At 41.2% G+C, this 19,172-nt stretch overlaps 1 protein-coding gene across 1 annotated transcript in view; it reads left to right on the top strand.

The window, feature by feature from the left end:
* Positions 1 to 233: 233 nt before the first annotated feature.
* The window catches only part of CPB2 (carboxypeptidase B2), a 51,947-nt gene continuing 33,008 nt past the window's right edge, over positions 234 to 19,172 (top strand). The window contains 5 exon segments of the mRNA XM_038390201.1: positions 234 to 329; positions 1,560 to 1,782; positions 5,871 to 5,905; positions 5,907 to 6,013; positions 14,791 to 14,866. Of these exon segments, the coding sequence (XP_038246129.1) occupies positions 234 to 329; positions 1,560 to 1,782; positions 5,871 to 5,905; positions 5,907 to 6,013; positions 14,791 to 14,866 (537 nt within the window).

A 19,172-nucleotide genomic window follows, 5' to 3' on the forward strand; every position in this document is an offset into this window, starting at 1 on the left:
GAACCTGGGTCTCCCTGATTCCAGATGAGTACCATAACCACTGGATTGAAAGTTATGAGAGTTTACTGTTGAGAATGCCAAGTGGAGGGAGGCATGACCCTCCAGATCAGACTTAGGCAGCAAATGTCCTAAGACAGGCGGGGCTTAGGACACATCCCTCACCATGACATTGGCTAGCTTAGGTGGAGTGCTGGTGTTTGTGAATCCCAGTCTTAGGGCTTGTCTACACTACCATGCGGGGTCGATCTAAGATACGCAATTTCAGCAACATGAATAGCGTAGCTGAAGTCAACGTACTTAGATCTACTTACTCTGATGTCTTCACTGAGGTAAGTGGACAGCTGACGCTCTTTCATCGGCTCCGCTTGCACTCCTCATTCTGGTGGAGTACTGGAGTCGATGGGAGAGTGCTCAGCGGTTGATTTATCACATCTAGTCTAGACGCAATAAATTGACCCCTGCTGGATCGATTGCTGCCTGCCAATCCGGCAAATAGTATAGACAAGCCCTTAGACAACTATCTCCCTCCATAAATTGTATAAGGAGCCTGAACATGCAATTCAGGCTTTGTGAATCCCAGTGACTTTCTATGCACCTAAAAGTTAGGCATGATGATGCGGAGTGTTGCAATCCACAAGTTCCTTTGTGAATTTAGCTGTATATGCATATTGGCCAAGATTTCAAACCTGGGTGCCTAAAGTTAGGCACAGATATTTAGGCACTTTAAAAAAAGATAGCCTCAATTTTAGTGAGAGTTGTATGTGTATGTAGCCCTTCTGAAAATCAAGCCACTTTAATATAGGTGCCAAAATACAAATTCAGCAACATAGGATTAGGCAACTAGGTTTGAAAATTTTGGCCAATAGGCATACAGTGGCATGTATTCATGGGAATGTATGTCCTCTGGTGTTATATATATGCATAAAAGGAGAAAAATAGGGATGATATCATGGTAGGGGGTCTATTATAGATAAGGCTAAGATTTAGTCTCAGGTATTTTTAGTAAAAGTCATGGACAGGTCAAGGGCAATAAACAAAAATTCACAGCCCTGTGATCTGTTCATGACTTGTACTATGTAACCCTGACTACATTTTGGGTATTCTTGGGATGCCCACTGGTGCTGGGGAACTCTTGGGCAACCGTTGATGCTCCGGAACACCCGGAGGATGCCACTGGCGGGGGATGACCCAGGACCGCTGCCGCTCGTGGGGGCTGGGCCGCTGTCACAGGTGGTGGGGGAGTGGGACTGCTGACGCTGGCAGGGGATGGCCTGGGAAGACTGCTGCAGGTGTGGGGTGTCCCGAGATCGCCACTGCTGGGGGTGGGGCGGCCTGAGACTGCTGCCACCATGCTGCTGCGGGGGGGGCCCGGGATCGCCACTGTTGCTGGGGGGACTGGTGGGGCTGGCCCTGGGGCCACTCAGGCTGCTCCAGGGGTCCTGGAGTCAGGCACACCAACAGGCTGCAGAAGTCCTGGAGGTCCCAGAAAGTCATGGAATCCATGACTTCTGTTACTTCTGTGACAGACTCGCAGCCTTAATTATAGACCACCAATTTAGGAGGACGAAGCATTTCTAGAACAAACAGAAATATCCAAACGCACAGGATCTGGTAGTAATGGGGGACATTACCCAGACATCTGTCGGAAAACTAATACAGCTAAACATAAAACTGGTAACTGGGGGACTGCCATTTTAGACTTGATTCTGACCAACAGAGAAAAATTGGTTGCAAATGCGAAGGTGGAAGGCAATTTGGGTGAAAGTGATCATGAAATGACAGGTATCATGGTTATAAGGAAAGGAAGAAGTGAGAGCAGCAGAATAAGGACAATGGGGTTCAAAAAAAGCAGTCTTTAACAAACTCAGAGAACTGGTTGAGTGAGAGAGGTCCCATGGGAAGAAAAGCTAAGGGATAAAAGGGTTCAGAAGAGCTGGTAGTTTCTCAAGGAGACAATATTAAAGGCACAACTTCAAATTATGCTAATGCGAAGGAAAGACAGGAAGGATAGGAAAAGATCAATATGGCTCCATAAGGAGCTCTTTAATGATCTGAAAATAAAAAAGGAATCCAACAAAAAATGGAAACAGACAATTTACTAAGGTGTACAAAAGAATTGCACGTGCATGTAGGGATAAAATCAGAAAGGCTAAGACACAAAATTAGTTATACCTAGCAAGGGACATAAAAGGCAATAAGAAGAGGTTCTATAAATACACTAAAAGAAAAGGAGTACTTGTGGCACCTTAGAGACTAACAAATTTATTAGAGCATAAGCTTTCGTGAGCTACAGCTCACTTCACGAAAGCTTATGCTCTAAGAAATTTGTTAGTCTCTAAGGTGCCACAAGTACTCCTTTTCTTTTTGCGAATACAGACTAACACGGCTGCTACTGTGAAACCTATAAATACACTGGGAGAAGGAGAAAGATGAAGAAAAGTGTAGGTCCTCTATTTAGAGGGGGAAAAGGCAAATATTTTTAGGGGTATTAACAGGAGGCACTTGTCCCATTCTACTCGGTGCTGGTGAGGCCTCAACTGGAATACTGTGTCAAGATCTGGGCAGCATACTTTAGGAAAGATGTGGATAAATTGGAGAGTCCAGAGGAGAACAACATAAATGATAAAAGATTTAGAAAACATGACCTATGAGGAAAGGTTAAAAAACCTGGGCATATTTAGTCTTGAGAAAAGGAAAAGGGAGAGGGGACCTGACAACTGTCTTCAAATATGTTAAAGGCTGTTATAAAGAGGGCGTGATCAATTGTTCTTTGTGTCAGCTAGAGGTAGGCTAAGAAGTAATTAACCTAAACTGCAGCAGGGGAGATTTACCTTAAACTTCAGGAAAAACTTTCTAACTATAAGCATAGTTAAGTACTGGAATTGACTTCCAAGGGATGTTGTGGAATCCCCATCTCTGGAGGTTTTTAAAAACAGGTTGGACAAACACCTATCAGGGATGGTCTAGGTTTACTTGGTCCTGCCAGAGTTCAGGGGGCTGGACTTGATGACTTCTCAAGATCCCTTCCAGCCCCATGTTTTTATGATTCTATGCTAATGAGCATGAAGGCACAGGCTCGCACAGATTCATCTAATTCATCTAGGAATAGTGTAATAATATTATGAATGTGGTATATATAGCCTTGTCATTGAGGCAGACTGTAAAACTAGATGAGGCTATTGGAATGTTTATTATATGCCTATATTGATTTAACTCAAAGAGAGTTGTTGGATGAGTGAGCAGGAAAGAACTGCAATAGATCTAGATAAGCATCTCCAACACACCTTCAAAGATAATGGGGAAAGCTATTAGCTTTGGGGATCCTATATTGTGTCTCCAGTGCAAATGCAAGCCTGGTTTTGCCAGACTGGGAGCTGAGAGATCAAAAGGATACAAAACAGTTAAAAAGCCCTTCTCAAGAAAGAAAGGGAGAGGTCAGTTGTCAGAGACTGACAGAGGCTCTAAAGAAGCTGGGCTTTCCCAGATCCAGAGGATGGCAAGACTTAGGGAGAGGCAGGCATGCCAATAGACTTGTTTATTATTTTAAGATCTATTTGCTCTTAACGCTTTGGTTCTAAATAAATAATACTCTGCTTTCAGAAGGCTGTCTGGTTACTGGTTATCACTGTCATTGCTCTCAGTAGGACCAGAGATCCACACATTGAAGATAAATCAGGCCTGCTGACGTAGTTGTGGTTGAGAACAAGGGGCTGCAGCTCAGGGCAGATTCTGAGAGTGAGAGAATCACATGATTCCATCCCATGAGAGAGGAGACATCTTAAGGCCTGAGACCTGAGGAGGGTGAACTCAAAAAGACCAGGAGAGGTCAGAAGTACAGTTAGTCTAGTAACCATTGACAGAGAGCAACAAGACTTTCTAGTGTCAAGAGAATCTTGTGAAACGAATTAATTTTTTGCCTACCTAGGAGTGACTTCGGAGTGATGTTTGTGTATGTATGTAAGAGGCTCTGGTTTCACAGTGCAATAAGACTCTTTAGTGTTATTATCCGGTAAGTTGTTGTTTCTATAACTAATACAATGACTAGAGACTGTGGTGATGGGCACTTTTATCAATTAATCAATCAGCTAACTACATACATTAATAGTCTGGATGACCATAATACATTATTTCCTAGGGTCCCTGCTACATGTGATTTGAAGCTCAGTCTTCAGATTGTGTCATGTGATTTGAAGCTCAGTCTTCAGATTGCACTATCCTCCAATATTCTACTTTACTACGTATTTCAAAATGAAGAGAGACAGTTGATAGATAAATTGTTGATTTATCCAGAGCCTTCTGGAGATCTGGTCTCAATGCAGCAGGCAGCTTTTCTTATGACAGAGGAGCACTTGAACCATTGGTTTAAACATCAACCATGGTGGCAGAGTGCTCGCTGCTTCCTTATCTGAGAACTGTTTGCGTAACTTACTAGAACCTGATATTTATTTGTACAAAGTTTAGAAAAGATTAAAAAGGGACTTTGAAATCTAGGCAGTAATTGGGGGCATTGTAGTGATTCTTTTGAATGCATCCGATGAAGTGAGCTGTAGCTCACAAAAGCTTATGCTCAAATAAATGTGTTAGTCTCTAAGGTGCCACAAGTACTCCTTTTCTTTTTGCGAATACAGACTAACACGGCTGCTCCTCTGAAACTTTTCATTATTTGTTATTATTTTTCATTTCCTATGTTCTGCTCAATCAGTCTTGCCCTTCTTTTGTAATTCAGAGTCTTTTTTTATGATTCATGTATTTTTACTGACACATTAGAGGTATTTTTCCTTTGGCTTATTTTCATTTTTGGCTTGTTGGGATCCATTATTTGTCTTATGATGCATTCAAGAAATGTCCTGAGTTTAAAAGACTCAACTGTTTTTGTTAAATAATACTATACAGCTTTCATCTGAGGATCTTCAAGCACTTTGCAAACATTAATGAATTAAGGCTCACACCATTCCTTTGAGGGAGGTACGTATTATTATATGTATTTATATAAGTAAACTTAGGCACAGAGAAGTTAAAGGACCTGTCCAACATCATGCAGCAAACCACTACCAAAGCTCAGAATATAACTCAGAAGTCTATCTCCTGCTGTGATCACTGGACATCAACCCCCCATTGATCTTCAGGTTCTTCACCCCAGTATCATCACCTATCTTATTTCAAGTATTATATACAGCAATTAACAAAGATACAGGGAAAGTATCATGAAAGCACCAGTGCTCCTTTCTGGATTGTAAGACAGGAAGAATCCTGTGCAAAACAGTTAGTACTTCCCATCACAAAGCTAAACCTTGAGGGCCTGATTCATTACCTAGCTTCCACCAGTGGAAAATCCAGGCTTTGGGACTCAGCAATGGAAAATCTCCCAAGAGAGAGGATGCAGGAATGCAAGTGGCCCATGGTCTCCGCTCTGCTGGAGTTGGCCAATGCAGCATCAAAAGTGGGCAAGGTCAGCTGTGGTTGAAGCAGGTCTAGGAGATGTGTTCCAATCCTGATCTGAAGTAGTGAGAGAATAACATGGATATCTATCTGCTTCTGTTGGAACTGAGAGCACCATCCCTGTTTCACATTAGACCATGATTTCCTGTATGCTGTATAGAATGATAACATCAACAATTTAGGTATCAATGTGACTTTTTGTTTAGGTCCGAATTTTGTAGCCACAATAAAATTATTTAAAAGCTCAGAAAACAAAGTGACTGATTAATATGAAAATGATTAAAATGTACCATGTCCCTTCTAGTATTTGCTTCATCAATATGAACAGAATCTCCCACAAGAATTAAGTCACATTTACTCAACCACAGGAAGCAGGGGACAGAGAAGAGTGACAGTATTAAATTTTAACCACTCTTCAAATAATGGTTTAGAAATCGATAGTGTAGGTCCTGAACCCTTGGCTTCCTCTAACAGCACTTGATTTCATGGCAGATGCTGCTGAGATGAAGTTTTATCTCCTATTTGTCACCCTAGCTATCTGCATTCAGCAAAAGCATGTCTTCACTTTTCAAAGGTAACAAACTCCTGGTACTATCTGTATTTTAGTGGCTGTGGGTATGGAAGGTTGTCTGGTTGAACCATAATATCTCCTACTGGTATAAACAAACATTTAACAAAGATCTAAGGTTATTTATTGTATTTGTAATTGGATGTATAGATCAATGTAATATATAGATGACGTAGGCAATTAAATTAATACATGTCTCCTTTGCAACTATAAATCCTATGTTTTTAATCATATTAAAACTATTCTTTTTGGTTTAAGTGCAAATCAATTCTGTTCAGTCAGTGCTCTGGAATGCAGTTAAATGGCATACTTAAGCTTAATGGGAAAAAATAATTTGCTTCATTTTCCTTAAAACAAGGCTTTGAATGAATTACTTCTTGAAGTGGAAATAGAAACCATTTCTGAAAGTGCTAACAATCTGTTTTCTTTCTAAAAGAGTTTTTATGATTGTTTTTTCCTGCCATAATTCATTTTCGAATAGCCATTTCATCCTTGTATGACATCTGAGAACCAGCTTTATTGTTACCTATTGATAAATCTCAGAAATGGCCTGAAACCAAAAAGCTCTAGTGAAAACATGAAAACAGATGCCAGAAACAAAAACAGCCAAAAAGATTATATTTTCTAATATTCAATTGGTTTTAAAATCTGAAATGCTGTGCTATGTGGAGATAAAAAGATAATGCAACTTGTAAATATATTGAGCAAAACCAGTAACAAAAATAATCATGATTAAATAGCATCCATTATCAGAAGATATCAAACCGCTACACAAATATTAATGAATTAAACCTCACAACACTCTTATTATGTGACTTACTCAGGTTCACACTAAAAGTTTGTGGCAGAACTGGGAATAGAAGCTAGATGCCGGTCTGCTGGCTCCTAGTCTTGTGCCCAAAACACAAGATTGTTTTTTATTGCCTTGTATTGTAATCACATTTTCCAATGGTTACCTAAATACAGGTTACAATTGGTTACACACAATGGGATAAATAGGGAAGGAAGTGGACAGGTTCATTAAAATAATCTTTGGGTGAAGTCAATGGAGCTACACCAATTTAGACCAGTTGAAGCTATTTTTTAATGTTTAAACAAAATAGTTAAGATTTGACCTAGTCAGCAGAAATGCAGTATTTCCAACTGCAAGTGTCCAAAAATCATGAGTCAGGTTCCCTAAAAACATTGAAATTGGCTGAAAAGTCATGAGATTTCAAAACTAATGCGTTTTATTTGACTACTAGTGTCAGAGCATTTAGGGATCACATTTCCAAACTTTTCTCTGTAACCACAATGCCTGTAGCATGATTCCAGAAGGTGGATCTTTAAGAAAAATGTCAAATATTGCAAGACTAGTGATAAGATCATGAAAGCTGGCAACACTGGAATGTGTCCATCTCTCTGAACTGTTTTAGGGAGGGGATAAGAGTGGAGACGGTTTTACAGCACCTAAAAGGTGTGTGGGAGGGAACAGACTCCATTGTTCGCAACTCTGTTCTCCACTGTCATGAAATATCTTAATTCCTAGTCACGAGGGACAGTTTTATGTGTCAAAAATAGAAGCCATGAGTAGTGGCAAAAAGCAAAATACATACAAGGTTAGATTAAGGACACTCATGGCTGCCAGAAAGAAGCTGTAACAAATCCATGGCCACCTGTTATGCTTATTTACTATTTGTATTACCCTGGTGTACAAATAGGGCTCTTGGGCACCATGATTCCTTTGTGCAATGTACAAACATAGAACAAAAAGAGAGCTTGCGATCTATGTAGAAGATAAGTGACAACACATGGATACAGACTGACTGACAAGTGAATACAAGAACATAGTAAGACAATAGTGGGCAGCATGACGGACAGTGGTCTCTCAGAACATCAGAGTCTGGCTGTTGCCAAGTTTTTTATAGGCATTATGGGAAAGGAGAGATTTAAGGAGGGATGTGAAGGTGGATAATAAGATAGCTTTGCTGATGTTTACAAGGAGCAGCTCCCAAGCATGAAGGACAACATGAAAGAAATACTGGAGGTGTCTGAAAATTTAACAAGTGGGTGATGGCTGATCAGAGGAGAAATCATAGGTAGGCATAGAAATGAAGGGCCTTGAAACTAAAGATGGGTAGGACATGTTTCAAGAAATAGAGAAGGTAAAGTCTGTGGAGGGATGGAAAGAGAAGATTGACAGTCAATGCAATTGATTAGCAGAATGATCTTTGTAGCAGCATTCTGAATAAATATGAGTGGGGCAATACCGCATTTTTCAAGACCAGAGAAAAGGATGTTGCAATAATTGAGACATGAGATGATGAAAACATTGGATGAGAGCTTTAACTGTGTAGATTGATAGGAAAGGCCATATCATAGATATGTTATCCAGAAAGGATCTGCATGATTTAGACATAGACTTGATATGAGGATCTAGAGAGAGGTCTGAGTCAAAGATGACACCCAGGTTACAGGCCTCAATGACAGGCAGGATGGTGGTGGTGTCCACAATTATCGAGAGAGGAGATAGTGGGGAGAGGTTGTGGAGAAGATTAAGAGCTCTGTTTTGAGTTTGAATTGGCAATTAGACATCCATGAGGATGTCAAAGAAACAGTCTGAAATTTTAGTTTGGACAAAAGGAGACAAGTCTGGAGTAGAGAGGGATCTGTGAGTTGTCAGCATGGAAATGCTAGTTGAATTTGTCTTTGCACATAAGATTACCCAGAGCTAATGTCCAGAGGAAGATGAGAAAGGGAACAAGAACAGAGCCCTATGGAACACCCATAGGAGTTGGAGGGGGGATGAGGAGGAGCCCTTGATAGGCACACTGAAAAGCAATTAGAGAGAAAGGAGGAAAACCAGGAGAGGACAAAGTCATGGAAGCCCAGGGAGGACTGGGTTTCAGGAAGAAAGCATGTTCGATGATGTACAAGGTAGTTGACACATCAAGGAGGATAAGGATGGAGTACTAGTTCTAGATTTGGCTAGGAAGAGGTCATTAGAGACTTTGGCGAGAGTGGTTTCAGTTATGGGAAAGTGACAGAAGCCAGATTGGAGAGGGTCTAGGATAAGAATTCTCAGTTCCTGTCCTCCAGATCTATCAGTAGGATTTCACAATTGTCTCCAGGGTGCACACCAAATTGCACAATAGCAATAAGGACAGAACTCGGATCCTTCTGCTCCAAAAGCACAGGCCCCTCCAACATAAGTTATAGGAGAATCTCGATTAACTGTTGACTAATGTAATGCCTATAACAGTCAGCTGAGCAGTTCTGAGTCCATCCAACGGAAGACAGTGATATAAATACACAGTAGTCACCTTATTGTAAGATTTTGCACTATAGTGAGTGATGGAAATTACATGAAGAAGTCACATGCGGGCAGCTCAGTTCAGGCACCCTTTGTAAAATTAACTCCCATGGTAGATAGTAGCATCAGGAGACAAGCTCCTTTTCAAAACAACCCCAATGACAAGCTATGTAGTGCTCTTGCCCTGAGAAGTGGGCAAGTAGCCAATGCTGCATAACTCTGATTGCTGTTTGGTTCTCTCTCGTATGATGTGGGGGAGGGGGAGAAGCTGGCACACTGTTGGTTCTGCCTGAGAAACAACAGTGATTGCATGGAACACAGCTAAAATCAGAAATGATAAATCACTTGGTTGCTAGCCTCAATCAGGTCACAGCTAGAAATCAATCACAGCAGTGGGTTGTAACAATCATGATCCACAGATTAAAACTACATGTTTTGAGAGCCCTGTCTGTTTTGTTTTAAGGGGAATCTTCTGAAATGGTGTTGTCAGTCATTCTTCAAGAGCTTGCTTCATGCACCGTCACCAGCACCATGGGGTTTCTGGGTCAACAGCTTCCACTCCAAGAAAATGGAAATGGAGCTCAGACCTGCACCGGCTCCTCTCCCTGCTCCCCCTACCTATACACCAGACATGTCAAGTCTTTCTCATTGGGTGTGAGACTCACTCATTAGCAAGCTGTCTCACTCTCACACAGATTCTTGAGCTTTGAGTAAATATATAAAGATTTAAAATATTTTTACTCAGACACTGCAAGAGACAACAATATATCGAGGTTCCTCAGGCACAAGGCTTAGAGCTTGGAAAGCCACTTTCCAAACTTGTGTACTGTGGTAACCATGGAGATTACTGACCCACGTTCTATACAGGCGCAACAGGAGAGTGGGTGGGTGGGTTGTTTGTGCGTGTGAATACTTGGCAGGCAAAAAAAAAAATCTGAATTCACCCAAAAAATGAGCAGGACTTGATCAAAAGATGGTGGGTTTTGCAAAATACAGTTCAAAATGTAAACCACACTGGACAAATTTATGTCTCAGGTATGGTCAACCATCCAGGTTTTTGTTCCAACCAGCAAATAATTGTTTTTATTAAAATCCACTGGTTTGCATTGCATCTAAACTTCTCACATGCCCTAGACTTACTATGAATGAGGACATTTAAGTGTTCCATATGCAATATTAAACAGCGCATATTTTAAAACAAACTATTAAGTGCTGGTTGGATTAAAAACTGGGACTATTGGATGTTGCCAAGGACCAAAGATGAGAGTCCCTGTCTTAAGCAATGACCTAAGACACCAGCTGACTCTTTGGGGCTATAAATCTCACTCTTAAGGACAGCCAACCCTTGGCATCCCTGACACACATGTAGTATTTCAAGCTTCTCCTAACTCCCTGATAAGGGTGCATTTAAACCACCACTGTTCTGCACTTATATAGGGGTTGAAAGTTTTTCCTTAACTCCCAGTCAGCAGCGTGTGTGCATCTCTGGTCTGCTTCCCATCTCAGTCCCTCCCTACAGTGGTGAACAGGCACTGATTTGTGTGAGGGATGCAGTCAGAGGAAGTACACCTAGCTCTGAACTGAACAACTGGGGCACTAAGTGGCACAACAGATAGCTGAGCGCTATGGGTTTCAAGCAGGATGATGAGTATCAGTAACTGTAAAGAATGAGAGAAAGTAGCAGGTCAGTGGTATATAGGGTTCCAAATGACCCGCAGGCAGGTAGATGATAGGGGAGGGGAGCAAAGGAAGGCAGAGATGAACAGGATTTGGCGCGGGAAGAAAAGAGAGCTGGGGCATCTTTAATATGTGTAAGGAAGAGTATATTCATATTTTGTGACAATCCAGGACATGCCATCAGGCAGTGTTTTCCCCAGGAATTGAAAGTAGCGGGGGTGTTCAAAATTATGGGGGGGGGTCAGGGCCGATGAGGGGTGAGACAATGAGGGTAAAGGTGGGCTGTATGGCACCATAGTAAAAACTGAAAAATGTCTCATGACCATTTTATTAGATTTAACTCACGTTTTAAAATCATCACACAAATTAAAGTTGGCTACTCAAGCCTTCTATGAAGCACTACATCTACATCCTTCTTGGTTTCTTGTTATAATTTTGTACAACTCTGCTAATGAACTTCTTGAACGCAATGCATTCATCTTTGGTGGCTTCTTGTGTGTCTGGAACTTCCATTCCTTCAACTGATATGCTCATTAGTTCATTCACATGATCAGGCAGAAGGCGACTACATTCAGAACACAAAATTCTATTAAATGATGAATAAGAACCCTCAGCTTCAGCTGTTGTGACTGGAAGTAGCAAGAGATGACTTCCTACTTCTTTCATCCCAGGAAACATAGCATAAAGATCGAGTCGAGCCATTAGTGATGATAAAAAAGAAGTTGAAGTCAAATCTTCATTCATTCGTTGAATGATATTCCACTGTGTGTTCAAATTCTCTATTCTGTCCTGAGCACATGGCATCCCCATTGCTGGTAGTGCCTCACTCCATGCAACGGTTGGCGTTTTATAGGACAGGGATCTGTAAAAGCTACACAGAGGTTGAGTAGAATCTAGAAGTCACTGTTGTAGATTTTTAAGAATCATGTTTGTGTACTTTTTCAATTGTCTTAACAAACATCTCTTGTCCTCTTCACTTAAGGATTCAATATAAATGCCTTCATTAGCCAACTTCTGGACTGAAGTCTTTGTTTCTTCCAGTACTTTTTCAATGCATAGCTCTCTGATTAATCCAATCTAATTAATGTAGCTTCTATTGCTGGACAAAAATCTACTTCTGTTGTAGCAGATGCCTGGATGGCATTGTTTAATGTCCCAAGTGGTTTCAACAGTAGACTTACAAGAGAGAGAATAATAATAGTCTTCTCTGAATGTAGTAGCAAAAGTAATCCACCAGCCTCACTACTTAGATCCATCCATCTTTATAGATACTTTCCAAAGCAGTAATAATGGCTGGAGTAATTTTAAGACAACAGCCAAGGATCGTTCATACGAAAGCCAGAGGGTTTTCCCAAGTTGGACTAATTTGAACTTCAGTCCCACTGTATCTTCTATATTTTCCAAGACATTCAGTTTTTTTGGACTCTTGCTGAAAAAACATAATTAATACATTAAATTTATAGTTTTTTAAATGTCTTTTGAAGAGTCTGCAGCTCGTACAAGCGCTAGTTGGAGTAGATGGCCTCTACAGTGTGTCTAAGAGAGATTAGGGTTACACGTTTCTCTGAGCAAAGCTTGTACTCCACCATGTCTTCCAGAGAACTTTGCAGCTCCATCAAATGCACAAGCAGCCATCTGTTTGGGGTCCAACTTAGAAACATTTAACTCTTCTAAGATGTGGGTTGTCACAGATGCAGCCAATGTGTCTTCTATAACTTGAACATCTAGAAATGCATCTACTGGCCAACCACAGACATCAAGATAATGTACACACTGACTTAATACTTGATGCCCATTTGCATCAGTGCATTCATCAGCCATGTATGCAAATTTTTTGAATGTGGTGAGAGAGTTCTTCACTTTTTCAACTGTTGAGTCTTTCAGTGTTGCACCACATGCTTCTAGCCAGTCAGTTGAGTTTCCTGCAGAAAGATAGTGAGCATTTGCTGGTCTTGTTTGGAACCAGTGTTCAACTTCAGGATGAACAAGTGACAATGCACTTAACATTGGCCTCCAGTTTGTAGTGTGTGGTATCTCTTGCTTAAATAGAAAGTATGATGCCACAGCCATGTTTGTTCGCATGAACTGTGTTGTGTCTCCAGCATTCTTAACAGACTCAGTAACACTCACCGGTGTTGTCCTGGGTCAGTGGAGACTCAGAGTTCAGAGGTGCTTTCACATGAGTTCACCTCCCAGGTGGGGGGCAAGAAGGCACCTTGCTCATTCCTCCAGCTGCTCCCTGCTAGCTCTGGCCACTGTTATTCATTGTGCCACCGTTCACTCCATCGCTCTGTTGCCAATGGCCCTGCGCTGCCACCTTCCGCTGCCACCTGTGACTGTGACCTCTGCCAGATGTTCTCTTGAAGTTCCACCCAGCTCTTAGTGATTTCAGCTGAGCTCTCAGAGGGGGGACTTCGCTGTTAGTGCAGGCTGGGCCATCTCTTCCACAGAAATGCTGTTCCACAGCAGTCTTAGCACTTTGACCTGATTATCAGTGATTTCAGCTGTAGTGGTCACTTAACAAAACAAGAGACTATCCATGGATCCTAATCAGCTCAGTCTTTAAACAGTGGAGAGGGGCAGGTCAAATAGTACTTGTGACTCAGGCAGACCATCAAGCAAAACACCTGTCCCCAGCCTCTCTCAATGTGCTCGATCAGCAGAGGCTAAGTACAGTTCTACTACCCTTTACTTATACAATAAGAACAACAACATTTCATTACCCTCCCCCCTACAGTCAAGTGATTTGTAACCAAGCCCAGCCAAAATCTATCACCTGAGCAACACAGCTCTGTTTGCTGGATACCTAGATAGATTAGGTGTGAATGTAAATACAATTTGATCCTGAAGCCTTTCCCCCCAGCCCATCACTAGCTATCAGGGAGAGCTCATTTAGACTTTGCTTACAAATCATAATTTGAAAGTATTAGGTTGGCCAACATCACCGAAATGAATGCACTGACATTGTCATAAAAAAACAACAGCTGTATAAGGAAGCTAGGTTTCAGAGTAGCAGCCGTGTTAGTCTGTATTTGCAAAAAGAAAAGCAGTACTTGTGGCACCTTAGAGACTAACAAATTTATGCTCTAATAAATTTGTTAGTCTCTAAGGTGCCACAAGTACTGCTTTTCTTTATAAGGAAGCTAGTCTATGTTCATACTTTTCAAATGTATTATACTTTAGCAGATATACGTATTTTATCATACACTGTATATGCTTTTAAAGTGTGTATTAATGTTTCAATTTCAAATGTCCAAACAATCACTAAATTGGCAACACTGCATGTAACTAGTTCACAAAACGGGGGTGGGGGAAGGGTGTTGGGGAAATGCCTGCCATCAGGTGCTCACAGTATGACCTCAACAGGTAAAGAGAGAGGGCCAGTTTCTTTGCTGCACTCAGCATCCTCTTGGGACTGCAGCATAAGAGCTAGTTGCAGCTTTCTAGTCCTGGGACCAGTTATACACCAGCCCTGATGTCCTTTACAATACCTCGGGCTTCTCTAAAATAGGTCAGGCTGGTTCCAGACACACCCTGGGGCTATGGGAGAGCAGTGTAAGAACTGTCTACTTCAGCTTTTTATCAGCTGGGGACTCCTCCATTTGGGGGAGATCCAGGAGCTTTTCAGCAATGTAAAGGGGATAGAATCTGGCCCAGCATTTTCATTGCTTGAATCTCCTTTGGCTCCACTAGCCCCCAAGTCAGAGAAGCTAATTGGGACTGAGATGGACTGTTCAGACTTGTACATCAATACAAAATGTTTCCATGCACACACTCAAGCCTTTTCTTTTTCTGAATGTCTTTTTCTTTCCAGTGATCAAGTGTTGTGGGCTCTCCCACGATCAGACAGACAAGCTGAATTCCTTCAGAATTTAACCACCAACTTTGAGGTAATTTGTTCTCTATAAACTCTAGGCCAAATTCTGTTCTCATGCACACCAATGCCATTCCACTGGGAGGAAGATTTAGCTCCCCCTTTTATTCTCTTATGTTATATATTTTTTTAGTTTGTAGACGCGCAATAGATACTTTATTTCCATCAATTTAATGTCTACTGATTGAGATGAGCAGATTCCGTTGACTGATAACATTTTATCATATTATATCAAGCACCCGATTTCAGAATTATGTAATTGATTTTGTATATTAGCAGCAACAAAACAAAGATGATGAAGTACTGACATCTGATGGTTGGTAAAATCATTTGTCAGGAAATCCCAGGAGTATAAGCTAATGCAATTTCTGACTGTATGACTTCTAGGACCCCGACACGCAGGATTGGATTTTACAGTACTTGGTGGTGTTTTGCTAAAGACAAAGTTTAGATGATAAGAATCTCTTCATCTAGAACTCATAATCTCTTAGAACACCAGTAGGATTTTGTGATTTCCATCTGCCATTACAGAAAAGAGCATTTAATTAAAATAAGGCATCCAATTTTTTTCTAAAGCACTTCCCCCATTATTTCATTATATTTTCGTTTGAAGTCAGCACCCCATAATGAAAAGCATAACCATTTCCCCAATCAGTGTCGTTACCAGGATTCCAGACGATGTGTCCTGATCATCAGAGCCTTTAACAGGCCCTGTGCCCATAGCCTGTCTCTGTCCAATTTGCTCCCCTGACTCCTGTCGTCCTCCCACCCTTCACCTATCCTTCCCTGCTTCTTATCTCCCTCACCAACTGCTCCTATCCACCTCCTTCACACCAGCTCCCGTCTCCCTCCCCTTTCTGCTGCATCCCATCCTCTAGCTCTGGATCACCCTTCTTTCTCTCCAGCTACTGTAATCCCTTCTTCCCTCACTCTGCATTCCAGTGTGGCTGGAGGGGGGTGGGCACGGAAAGCAGAGGAGAGAAAATCTCCCTCCACACAGTTCCAGTCCATGGTGCCACACTCCCTAGATGCCAGAAAGAGTAAGTAAAGGGTTTCATGCTGTCTGTAGTGCCTCACAACTGAGAGTGCCAATCTCAGGGCAGACTGTCAAAAACAGGGCAGACACCCCAAACCGGTGGTATGTTCTGTAATTAGATTTCACCTACCCAGTAACAAGTGTGAATTCCTGGATCACTATAACAGTCTTACCATGGAGTCACAGACAGTCCCCTTAGGCTCTCCAGTCTATCTTGCCACTCAGACAAACTGGACTTAGTGATAAATGGTCACTTACACCAAAAACCACAAAATAATCAGGTTGCTTTCAATCCCAAAAGACCAGTCACTTACCACAGATCAATTGGTCAATATTAAACCTTTAGACGGATTGGCTTCAGGCATTGTCTTTGGTGTAGGAGTTCCTAAACCAAAGACAATGCCTGAAGCCAATCCATCCAAAGGTTTAATAGCTAGGAAGAAAATTGAGAGAGTTATTTACAGGTTAAAGCAAATGCGTTACCATCTACAGTTCCTAAAGATGACAGAGATGTAGTTATCTGTGAATTCAAAATGTCTTTCAGGGCAGACCCAGGGATAACTCCTGGGGATTTCTGCTTTAGTTTAGTGTCTCTGGCCCTGTGAAAATTCAAACAGCAAAGAGATCACCTTTTCTTCTTGTGAGCATCTCTATATGACCTTCCCCGAGAGATCAAGCCAATGGGATGAGGGCTCCTGCACGTAACTTCTTCCTGGGTGGCTGGGGCAATCAACAAAGCTTTTTGTCCTAGATGGCTCATTAAGTCTTGATAGGTTTCAGAGTAGCAGCCGTGTTAGTCTGTATTCGCAAAAAGAAAAGGAGTACTTGTGGCACCTTAGAGACTAACAAATTTATTTGAGCATAAGCTTTCGATGAGGTGAACTGTATCTCACAAAAGCTTATGCTCAAATAAATTTGTTAGTCTCTAAGGTGCCACAAGTACTCCTTTTCTTTTTAAGTCTTGATAGTCCTTCTTGATGGGCAGAGGAACTACTCTTCCCGTCTGAGCTCACAAGTTCAGAGCAGGCATTTTACAATTATAAAAGAAACTTATATTTTACCTTTTAGCATGGAATGCAGATGTTACAAATGAGATTAATGCATGCAGCAACTTTCATGCATTTCATAGAGTCTAAACACTAAATACATTCTTATAAGACTAATACCTATTTTGAACAAAATTAACATACAGGTGAGCTAGTTTGGTTTCCAGCTATGAGTTTGTCAGTTCTTACTTAAACCCTATGACCTTGGCCAGAGCTGGCATTTGATTTCCAGCATCACAAAGGGAAAGTCTTGCTCAGTTCCTACAGTACTGGGTTGAAGCATGCTCAGTGAGGGTAGAGCATTCTGTGAATTTCCTGCCAAATTCTAACTAGCCTCTACTGATCATGTGTGAACTGAGAATGTTCAGAGGGTTATAACTTAGCCACATTTGGATGGATTTTCATGGGGATGCTAAAAGGCACATCCTTGAAACAAAGGTCAGCCCCATGCCAAATTTCAAGTCCCTGCTCCAAAGCATGAGGGCACTAAAGCTTCTTAATTAAACAGCTGTAAGAACTTTTTTAACATGGGCAAAACAATGAATTCTTGTTCTCAGAAACAGTGAAGCTATTTTAGCTGGAACTTAAAATATAAAAATCAACCTGGAATCAAAATCAACATGGAAAATGTTACCCCAATTTAGTAGGCCAGTTTGGCAAAGTTAAAAGCAAATGCAGTGGAAAACAGGGTCTTATAATGGGAAATACCAGGCAACCTTAAATATAGGCAGTACTGCCTTTAGTAATTAATGGTATATAGAAGACAGAATGACCACTGCCGTTCATCTCCTAATATAAGAACAAAAAATGTCTATTGAAACTGAAAGGTTTCAGAATATGTAACATTTAAGCGGTTTCAGAGTAGTAGCCGTGTTAGTCTGTATTCGCAAAAAGAAAAGGAGTACTTGTGGCACCTTAGAGACTAACAAATTTATTTGAGCATAAGCTTTCGTGAGCTACAGCTCATTTCATCGGATGCATTTGGTGGAAAATACAGTGGGGAGATTTATATACACACACAGAGAACATGAAACAATGGGTTTTATCATACACACTGTAAGGAGAGCGATCACTTAAGAGGAGCCATCACCAGCAGCGGGGGTGGGGGGAGAGGAAAACCTTTCATGGTGACAAGCAAGAATTGGAATTAATTTGCAAACTGGATACAATTAACTTAGGCTTGAATAGAGACTGGGAATGGATGAGTCATTACACAAAGTAAAACTATTTCCCCATGTTATTTCTCACCCCACTCCACCCCCGACTGTTCCTCAGATGTTCTTGTTAACTGCTGGAAATAGCCTATCTTGCTTGTCACCATGAAAGGTTTTCCTCCTTTTCCCCCCACCAGTGCTGGTGATGGCTCATCTTAAGTGATCACTCTCCTTACAGTGTGTATGATAAAACCCATTGTTTCATGTTCTCTGTGTGTGTATATAAATCTCCCCTCTGTATTTTCCACCAAATGCATCCAATGAAGTGAGCTGTAGCTCACGAAAGCTTATGCTCAAATAAATTTGTTAGTCTCTAAGGTGCCACAAGTACTCCTTTTCTTTTAACATTTAAGCATAACTGACAAAGGAAATAGTTTTTCATACAATACTCAGTTAGCCTGTGGAATTCATTGCCAGAAGATATCACTGGGGTCAAGAGGTTGGCAGGATTCAGCAAAGCATTGTACACTGACAGAGTTATAATAATAAATATCTGAAAATTAGCGAGAGTTTTGGAAGGGATATAAACTGTCATGCTTGTGGGCATAAGCTAACCTCTCTCTGGGGGCAAGTTAGCCCATCACTGCCTTCTGCAGAGTTTCTTGTGTCTGCCTCTGACGTAGTTACTACTGACCACTTTGGTGACAGGATACTGGACAAAATGGACCAATGGTCTGAGCCATTCTGACAATTCCTGTGTTACCTGTATTACTTCATTCACCTGCTAGACTCTCTGCTAACTTAGTTATACCAACTTAGACTTCATTGTACTTCCTTATACTCAGACTTAGTAGGCCAGATTTAGAGAAATAAGTACTAGAAGATGTAAACAAACGTTGCATGTTCTTAAAGTGGTTATTGAACAAATAAGTAAGTTGCTGCAATATATATTTTAGTGGGGCTGGAAAGAAAGTGTAAGTTACACCAGTTTACACTCCCTCCAGATTCAGATTCACCTTTGAATACGGCCTTCACACTGGGTATTCAAGACCTAGCAGCTTAATTGATTGCATTCAGATTGTATGA

Source organism: Dermochelys coriacea, chromosome 1 (assembly GCF_009764565.3).
Source record: "Dermochelys coriacea isolate rDerCor1 chromosome 1, rDerCor1.pri.v4, whole genome shotgun sequence".
NCBI lineage: Eukaryota > Metazoa > Chordata > Testudines > Dermochelyidae > Dermochelys > Dermochelys coriacea.